Consider the following 10417-nt stretch of genomic DNA (forward strand, 5'->3'; position numbering starts at 1 on the left):
ATCATTGGCCTAGGGGATATAGTCCCACTTTCTCGCCCGGATTTGCTTGGCCTCTCCTGATTTTGCTCCTGTCCTCTTGCCAGATCTGCTTCTAACTCTTCCACGTATACTTAATCCTGCCCAATATGAAAGTGTTTACCTGCGCTGAACAAACCACTATTTCATGCTCTGGGCTCTTGGTTCCTGCTGTCCTATCTACCAGAATGCCCTCTGCCCACTTTATGCACCTGATCCTTGCTCATATTCCACGTCTGTGGGCTGGCCTTCTGGGATGAAGCCCCTCAGGGCTCCCTCTGCCCCTTTACTCCTCTATTATGCCTGAGCTCCTCAGGCAGAGCTGCACAGGACCCTGATATCTCTGAGTGTCACAATCCATTGAAAACAAGCAACAGAATAGCATAGAATGCTACTGCTCATTTAGGGGGCCACGGACTCCATCCTGACTCTGCTGCACGCGAGAGTACTCCTGTCTTCTGGGATCTGAGCCATTGCTGGAGGGCAGTGGGATGGAGAGACGCCAAGCAACAGGGAGGCTTGGTGCTGCCCTACCATGAACTTTAGGACCACTGCTTTTCCTGTCTGTGAGCATAGCTCCTCTTCCCAGTTTCTTCTTCTCTCCGTCTTCATACCAATAGGCAGTGAGAACCTGTACAATCTCCTCAGTAAAGGTTCTTTGAAAGACAAATGTTCTAGAAATTTCAGGTAATCTAGGGTTCTTCAGGGGCAGATTTTGGAGATACAACAGAACATGGAGAAGCGTGTTAAGAAGTTTATTTTATAGACCACAACAGAAATTCCAGCCAGGTTTCCTTAGAGGAAATCACCTGGATGTGGCAAACAGACTGGACTTCCATTATGCTACCACTAGGGTTTTAATAGTATAAAACCGGTTTTTATTGATGGGGGTTACAGCAGCATCATTAGGGCAGATGCCTAATTCCCGAGTAATATCAACGACGGCTGCAATTCGCACAGTTCCTGAAAAAGACGGGGACAGAGATCATCTCTCAGACACCCCAGCCATGTCCTGTCTTTTCTACTCATATCAGGCATCTGCCTCCTGGGGTTCAGTTTCCCCAAATCCTTTGCAAATTTGTCTCCTGTATCAACTTTTTGCACACAATGCCTCTGTCTTAGAACCTGGGTGCCTTCCCTATCTGCTGTCCCCATGCTCTTCCCTCCCTCGCCTCTGTCCTTCTGCCCCGAGGTCCTAGTCCTGCTTGGTTTTGCAGTTCATGTTTCTGTTTATAGTTTCTCCTCCCTGGTGGCTGGTGGGTAGTTCCTTCCTTGGACAACTTCTGTACTTACTGTTCGTATGAAAGTCCCAGTAGTAGGTATTTGGATAATCCTCACATAGGCAGCGAGTATACTTGTAGTTAAATGCACCTTCCACAGGGACGTCACTAATGAGGTAAGCTTTAGCCTGGTGAGGAGAAGGTGGGAGGGGGAACTCATTGTTATTCTGGGGAAAGGGTAATGGATGGAAAAATAAGAGAGGGATAAGCTGGAGGAGAAGAGTGGGGGTGGAGGTGGGCCCAGGGCAAGGGGGAGTCTATTGTTGTAGTATCATTTCAGGAGCCAAAGTCTAGGTCAGAAGGTTTTCCCTCCCAACGCCCTCAAACTCCTGCCTTAGCAGTGTGGAGAGGCTCAGGAGGAGACAGAGTTGCAAGTGAGTCCACAGGGCAAGGAGAGCTCATCCAGGGCAGCTGTCCAGCTGGGGAGCACGCTTGCCTTAGTCACCAGCCAGAGCTTTCAGGAATCGACCTGCAATCACATTTACTCTGAGACCTGGTGAGACAGCAGCCTGGCCACTTGGGTGTAGGAGCCGATGTCAGGCCTTGTTGTCAGAGCTGTGACCAAGCCCCAGCTGTGCTCCTCTCTGACTTGTTGACCTTTGGTGATTAGAGTTAGGCCTCTCACTCTTACTTTCCTCAGTTGTGAGATGGAAACAATTAACTACCAACTTGGCTGTTAGATAAGCAAATAACATCTTGAATGTAAATTTCTTTTTAACTTGAGTGCTTTGCAATTCAAGACCCAGATTATTGTATATCTAAATTTCAGTGGAGTCAGAAGATTTTGTCCAGTTAACGTTTAATACAGCAGTTTTATCCTGGGGTCCATAGAACCAGAGGGATCTGTGGATGCACCCAGTGAGTCTGTGAACTCAGGCAGGGAAAAAATGCATCTTTATTACTAACCTCTAATTGAAATTCAGCATTCCTTCAGTTATGAATGTTGTCAAGGAACCACAGTGCCATTAGCAGTATGTGCAATTTTATCACAAGAAGCATAGATATGTACATATCATTGTACAGATTCAGAGGTTCGAAATATTGCTTGCATGCACTACCTTGAATGTATGGCAGTTATCAGACTGGCTCATGGTCATGACTGAGGCCCAGTGCCATTCTCCCCATCTCCTGCAGCTTGTTCAGCTACCTGGCAACTCTGCACCAAGTAGCCTTTCAGCCCCAAACAGTAAATTTAGGTGTTCTCATCCTTGGAGTTTCACTCAGAATGCCTTGGAGAATCCTGGTGTTTCTTTAGAGAAGCCTACCCGTGCCTTGTTCGTTTTGTTTGTTTGTTTGTTTGTTTGTTTGTTTTTTAAGAGACAGTCTCACTCTGTTGCCCAGGCTGGAGTGCAATGGCGCAAATGTGGCTTACTGCAAACTCCGCCTCCCAGGTTCAAGCGATTCTTCTGCCTCAGCCTCCTGAATAGCTGGGATTACAGGCACCTGCCACCATGCCTGGCTAATTTTTGTATTTTTAGTAGAGACGGAGTTTCACCATGTTGACCAAGCTGGTCTCGAACTCCTGACCTCAGGTGATTCACCAACTTTGGCCTCCTGAAGTGCTGGGATTACAGGCATGAGCCACTGTGCCCGGCTTTGTTTACCTTTCTATTACATTTGCAACAACATATCTTCATGAATCGGAATTTACACCACTTATACAAGAGATCAGAATCCATTGCATGCCCGGCATGGCATGTGGGAAGTTTTGCCAAAGACCAGTGCAATTTAATGTACTTCTTCAAGCTAAGCAACAACATCCATCACACAGATAATGTGTTCATAAAATACAATTCAACTCCTCTATATTTTAAGTGTATTGCTTTCCCAGCTAATGTGTGGATAAAGGAACACATATGTTACTGCATCACAAGTTTATTTTGTGTAAGTTAGTCACTATTACTCAATGTGGTAGTTTCTCTCTGTAATCCAGTGCACTTCATACATTTAGAAGCAATTTTCTGATAAATGTTTCATAGACTTCATGAAACCCACAAAATGGCCTGTAGCACAAAAATGTTTAAGCATTGTGTTTTGCCACAAGCTTCCTTCAGCTTTAAAGGATTATACAATCTTTATATTCAAATATACAATTGTAGATATATTCTATGCTAATTCTAAAATAAATAAATATGAGCCTAAACCTCACTTTTTCAAAAATTCAGTTGCAAAATCATTATAAATGATAGAAAATGAGGATTAGGTGGTAAGAATTTTATAGTTCCATAAATATATTTTAATAAAAATTTTAAAATAGTTATACTTTGAAAAATGAAGCCAAAAATAAAAATTTGTTGACTAGAACTAACAAAATTTCCTTTCCCATAAATTATTTCTAGTTTGCAAAGTCAGTTAGTCTAAGGATTTCTTACCCTTTTAGTTGTGCTTAGGTGGGTTTTGAAAAGATTGCTTTATTTTAGAGTACTAGCATGGTTCTTAAAAGCATACTTTTATTAATCACAAAAGCACAAAATTATGTCACATGCCATTTTATTGATTCAAACATATCTTATTATACCTACCACTACCATTAACTATTACCACCAGAAACCACCATTTTCACAAAAATTTTATGTACACATTATGTACATGTTCATATTCTCATTCTCACCTGTGCTTGTGATAAACAAAATACAAAGTTGAAAAATTATGATTCAGCCTCGCTCCTACCCCAAATTAGGGTACATGTTTCAGATTCTTGGACTGAAAATAGAAAAATTTGACAAAGCAGCTGTGATATTCTTTGGTCATTGACCAGGAATTTTTATTTACAGGTGTGGGGGTATTTCTAGAATGCAGTTGACTGAATAGCAGTCTTCATGCTCTCAATGTTATTTTGCATGTAATCATTGTCCTTAAGTCTCATTTGAATTAGGAAACTTATCTGGTAAGGAAATACTTGTGCTGCCTGATAGAGGGTGTCCTTCACGAAGGGTCTGGGGAGGGAGTAGGGGAGATGGTGGATGCGTGGGTCTTGGCCCTAGAACAAAGGTAGTGGGGGCAGTTTGCATGCTTGTGACACCTGAGATCAATGACTAGGAAAAGGACACACAACCAGTGTCCCAGGGAAGATTCACTGTGGATTAATAACTGCATAAGTTTCTTTTACTTCTGGTCCTTGGCAGCTAGACAGGAGGGATAATGCTCTAATTTCAAGCTGCTCAAAATGTGGTCTTTTGGGCATAGCCTTGGTGTGCCTTGGGCATCTGTTAAAACCCAGAAGCCAAGCGCAGTGGCTCACACCTGTAATCCCAGCACTTTGGGAGGCTGAGGCGGGTGGATCACGAGATCAGGAGTTCGAGACCACCCTAGCCAATATGGTGAAACCCGTCTCTACTAAAATTACAAAAATTAGCCGGGCGTGGTAGCGTGCGCCTATAGTCCCAGCTACTTGGGAGGCTGAGGCAGAAGAGTTGCTTGACCCTGGGAGGTGGAGGTTGCAGTGAGCCGAGATTGCGCCACTGCACTCCAGCCTGGGCATCAGAGTGAGACTCCGTCTCAAAAAAAAAAAAAAAAAAAAAAAAAAAGCCCAGAAGCTCTAATCTCTCCCCAGACTTGCTGAATGAAAATGCATTTTAACAAGATCCCTGAGTGAGTTTTAGGCACATTACCATTTGAAAACCTCTGACCTTGTTCAGAGACTGGACTTCTGAACTTGGGGAAAAGGAGGAGATGAGTATGAGCTCCTTGTCAGGATGGGGAGGCTGGAACAAGAGTCAACTTCTGGCGACCCAGAGCAAAGGAGCAGAAGAAGTCAAGAGGACAGTAGAGTCGCTCAGTGCTTATTGGAGAGGAAGAGTCATATCCTGCATGTTCTCTTCTGTCCACCCGCCTCAACCTATGGTGTGGAGTTGCCACTTTCTATTCTCCCCTCCCTCCATCCTAAACTAAACATGCTCAGGACCTTGGAAGGACTCTAACCGGTTCTCCACTAGCTCTTACACTTTTTTCTTTTTCCCTCTTTCTCACTTCCTATTCCTTCTTCCTTTCTTTCTTATTTATCCTAGACTTCCCTGGATTCGAATTTCTTCATCTGGAAAATGAGAAGTCATCTGTCCCAAGCTCCCACAGTTGTTCTGAGCCTCAAGTAGCATAACATATATGAGAATGTTTTCTTAAGTACACTGTACATTATTAAAGTGAGAGATTAATTAAATTATATTTATAATCAAGGAATTGAATTATTTTTTGAAGTCACGCCCCCAGTCCTCTACTTACCACCATGCATTCTTTCAATTCTGTTTGAACTTGAAGCATTGCAGTGACTTCCTCATCTCGATTTGCTATTGTGGGGATCTCAAAATTCTGTATTATGATCCTCCGACTGATTGTGGGAAGAGAGAATCAGAACACCAAGATCAGAGAAGAATCTTTGAGTGAGAGGGGGAGCCATGAACAGGGGAAGGGGCACCAGATGGGCAAGGGAGGGAAATTACAGGGCTTGGATCAATTGTTCAGCATCAGAATCCCCTGGAATTTTCGTGTGTTGATTGGGTTGGTTACTTCGCACAGATTTAGTTTTGTTTAATAAAACAACTAGGACACCTTACTTTAAGATTCCTTAAAGAACTAAAAGTAGAACTACCATTTGATCCAGCAATCCCACTACTGGGTATCTACCAGAGGAAAAGAAGTCATTATTCAGAAAAGATATTTGCGCATGCATGTTTATGGCAGCATAATTCACAACTGCAAAATCATGGAACCAGCCCAACTGCCCATCAATCAATGAGCATCTTCTTCCCTTCCATTGGCCAAACACAAGTTTTTAAAAAGAAAAAATGTACAATACCACATGCCATTTCCTGATAACATCCTATAGGCTCTGGTGGTTGTCTACTGAGTGGGAGAGCTCAAGTCATTATTAGGAGAAAATTTTCTAGGAACAGAATCACATTAAACTAGCAAACCTCTTGATCAGGGAAATGCAAATCAAAACCACAATGCGATGCCACCTTACTCCTGCAAGAATGGCCGTAATCAAAAAATCAAAAAACACTAGATGTTGGCGTGGATGCAGTGATCAGGGAACACTTCTACACTGCTGGTGGGGATGTAAACTACTACAACCACCATGGAAAACAGTGTGAACATTCCTTAAAGAACTAAAAATAGAACCACCATTTGATTCAGCAATCCCACTGCTGGGTATCTACCCAGAGGAAAAGAAGTCATTATTCAAAAAAGATACTTGCACATACATGTTTATAGCAGCACAATTCACGGTTATAAAATCGCAGAACCAACCCAAATGCCCATCAATCAATGAGTGGATAAAGAAACTGTGGTGTGTGTATATATACACACACACACACACACACACATATATACATTCCATCCTCTCTCTATATATAGAGAGGATGGAATACTACTCAGCCGTAATAAGGAATGAATTAACAGCATTTGCAGTGGCCTGTATGAGATTGGAGACTATTATTCTAAGTGCACTGACTCAGTAATGGAAAACCAAACATCGTGAGTTTTCACTGATACGTGGGAACCAAGCTCTGAGGACGCAAAGGCATAAGAATGATACAATGGACTTTGGGGACTTGGAAGGAAGAGTGGGAGAGGGGTGGTGAGGGATAAAAGACTACAAATATGGTGCAGTGTATACTGCTCAGGTGATGGGTGCACCAAAATCTCACACATCATCACAAAAGAACTTACGTAACCAAATACCATTTGTATCCCAGTAACTTATGGAAAAATAAAATAAAATAACATTTTTAAAAACCCAGCAAACATCTCAGTGCACTGGAGGTATTTGTAAGAGCATCTTTGAAGATCCTCCTTCTTTGGTCCCTAGGTAGGGTTTAGGAATTTGTATTTATTTAGCTCCTTAGGAAATCTGGACATATGGCCATGTTTGGGAACTTTAGATACTTCTCTATATTTAGATCATACACCGCAAACTGAAAGGGAAAGGAAATGGAGACAAATAAAATAGTCAGATATTCTTCTTCAGTTAATGAGGACTGGGTTCAGGGCCAGGAGAGTTACTTTCTCTTTTCTAGAAACTCCTGGCTAGGGACCTTTGTTATTGTGTGGGATAGAAGGGAATTGAGTTTCTTAGCCCACAGTGTCTCACAGCCCCATTTTCTTGGGGCAAAGCATCTTAGATTTCAGAGAGATTCTATTTTTGGGTGCCAACTGCTGTAGTGCCCAGTGCACAGGAAAGGGGTATAAATACCTAAATAACTTCAAAATCTCTCCCATTTGTATATGAGTTTCAGATTGATAGGATGACCAGCTTAGCTCGAGTGACTAACCATCTCAGTTTACCCAGGACTGAGGTCTTTTCTAGAATGGGCTGTGGAGGTGGTGGGGGAGGGTGGAGTTTCAATGCTACAACCAGGAAAGTCCTGGGTAAATCAGGATGGTTGATAAGCCTAATTAGCATAGGTTATTTGTATACCTTGCTACCCTTCAGGGCTAAGTTGACTGTCATCTGGTGGGGAGGGGGTGGGATCTGAACCTGTCCCACGCAGGGTTTCTTGGGACACTTGCCTCCATTACATCAGCTTGTCAAACTCTGAACAGTTTCCTCCAGGACAGGATATCTGGCCATGCCACAGAGAGTACCTCCAAGATCACAACTCAGAAACCCAGCATTATAAACCCTACTGCTATAGAGAAAATTCTCTAGATTGGGTATAGCTGCTTTTTCCCAGACCCCTGGCTCCATTTTCTACTTTATTTTACTTGCTCCAATTTTTCTGCTTCCTTCACACATATGTTCTCAATAAGTTGACTTCCGAACCTGTGCTCTCAGGTCCCAGTACACATGAGAGCAAGAGGTGCTCATATTCATCTTCAGACTTCAGGTTAGGAAGAATGTCTAAGCTGCCAGTCTAGCTCAATCTTAGACCACAGGGCAGTGGCCAGGACCTCTGGTCCTTTAGCCAGTCCTGCCAAAGCTGCCCTAAGCTGCCATTGGAACTCAGATCTGTTATGCTTCTCTTCTAGGAGGCAAGGTGTGAGAAGGTTAAGTTTACTGAGCAGAAATCTGAACAAAGGTATAAATTATGAACAAGATATGGATCAGCATGTTAGATGAAGCCTAACTACTAATTATAGCCTGTAGGTACATTTGGAGCTTTATCTCCACTGGCAATGCAGAAACACCCAGAAAAAATGTGAGAGGAGTTGGGGCTTCCTAAGAGGACAGAAGTGGAACCTGGCAGGAGGTCCATGGGAGCTCCTGGGACTAGAGTTCTGAGAAGTTGAAAGAAATTCTCAGAAAGAGATACATAGATTTCCAGATTGGGAGAGGAGCCCTCCCTTCAAGGTTTTTTTTTTTTTTGTGGGGAAGAGAAGGGCATGGCTCACGTGTTTTCCTGAGCTTTGTTGGTCCCCAAATGCAGGCAGAGAACCAGGAGCAGGGTGGCAGGGCTGGCCCTGAACAGGAGCTGGAGCGAGCGCATGCTGGAGAAAACAGAAGGCAATGTGTCCCCGTGAAGTGGTGTCCCAGGTGCCTAGCACACTTCTTATGTACAGATTGATCAAGGAAGTGCAAGAGCTGCCAGGGAGATCCATGAGGTGAATCACCCACTCACCCTCCCATCTCGTGATCTTTCCTTGTTGACCCAAAGTTTGTTTTTCTAAGAAAAAATCAACACTCAGCTAGAATGGCAGCATTTGAGAGAGGAGTTAGATTGTTCTTCCTTATTTTTTCAGTGTCAGAGTTTCTCAAAATGGCTGGGACTTCAAAAGATTCACCAGTTTTACCCGAGTTTACAGATTCAGTTTTCTTTTCCCTCCTAATTTGCCTGTCTGAAGTGCTGTGTGTAGTCTGAGCTTCAGTCACTGCTCTCCTGGTCTCTGAAAGCAGAGAACCCAGCTGTGGTGGCGGGTTTCAGACCACAGGCATAGAACATCTTTGCTTGATCAAATTATAGTGAGCTCAAGATGCAATACTATTCAGAACGTTTCTTAGAGGGCTAGGATGATCAAGACTTCCCTGGCAGTCACTACCCATCATGAGGTGGAAGAGCTAGAGAAGACCTGAGCTGCTCTGCGTGATGGGAAAGTAAGTTCAAGACACTGGGTGACGTAAAGGTGTTTATTATCATTGAGTTCTTCTTAATTTCAGGCGTGGTTGCAATATATCACAGATGCCCAAGATCCCCAGCTGCCCCACAACCCCCAAGGCAGGGTGATATTTTAATTCTAGACAATTCCTATAAATGGCTGGCACCCCCAAATCAGACTTCTTGGCACCAAAGAGCTGGCTCATTTTCTTATTGACATGACCACTTTCTTACACTTGTCTCATGCGTAAGCCACATAGGAAGACCCGCAATGGAAAGGACTCCTTCTGTGAGAATGGAGCCCATATTATGTCCAGTAGATACCCAGGTTGTAGAATTCCTCTCCTTGGGATGATGGGGAGACTTACTCTTGCTGACACTGGCATTGTGCTATTTCTCCTTATGAAATTAAATCTGTTCCTTAACCTATAACTTGCAACACTATGGGATTTGTTTCTATCCTTTGCGTGGCAGACAGTTGCCCAGGAAGAGCCTCTCTGGTAAGAGAGTGAAAATCAAAGTTCTAGGAGTTACCGCCTCTGTATGTTGCTTTAGCCAGGATTCAGAGCTAAAGTGTAAGTGTGTGCTTCTGCTTTCTGGATGTATCTCTCCTGCATCTACTTTCTCTTCCCTTTGAATTGGACACCATTCATGTCATTGCTCACTTAAAACTTCAGCTGTTCTCATGATCACAGGCTTTATTCCCTGTTTATACCCTATCCACTCAAGAACAGTGCTCGCGAGGGTCACAGTGACCTTCCTTTGTAAGCCTTTTCCCACATTTAAATTGTCTTTACACCTGGTCCTTCTCACTTGAATAATTTCCATTTGAAGCACACACTAGCTAGACTGACCAAGGCAGGCATAAGGCAGAAGAATCTAGGAAGTATCTGTGTGGGAAAATGCAGGAAAAGTTCTTTGCTGGGCTCTTTGAAGGCATAGTCCTGTCCTTGAGGATATAACTCCAGCACTCCCAAAAGGCAGTGTCCAGAGGAAGGCAGATGACAATGGGTTAAGAGCATCTATTGAAGGTAATGAGGCTATTCTTCTGTGAGCCAGCAGGAAACTGCAATACCTACAATCCTTCAA

The 10417-nt window shown here is 43.3% G+C and overlaps 1 protein-coding gene across 1 annotated transcript; it reads right to left on the reverse strand.

Annotated features, from left to right (window-relative positions):
• Positions 1-749: 749 nt before the first annotated feature.
• Positions 750-8764, reverse strand: PIP (prolactin induced protein). Its single transcript, XM_010379388.2, has 4 exons — positions 8628-8764; positions 5514-5619; positions 1309-1423; positions 750-978 (listed from the first exon to the last, which is right to left on the reverse strand). The coding sequence occupies exons 1-4, from the start codon at positions 8720-8722 to the stop codon at positions 854-856; spliced, it is 441 nt and encodes a 146-aa protein (XP_010377690.2). The 5' UTR covers positions 8723-8764; the 3' UTR covers positions 750-853.
• Between the last annotated feature and the right edge of the window lie 1653 nt (positions 8765-10417).

This window comes from Rhinopithecus roxellana, chromosome 6 (genome assembly GCF_007565055.1).
Source record: "Rhinopithecus roxellana isolate Shanxi Qingling chromosome 6, ASM756505v1, whole genome shotgun sequence".
NCBI lineage: Eukaryota > Metazoa > Chordata > Mammalia > Primates > Cercopithecidae > Rhinopithecus > Rhinopithecus roxellana.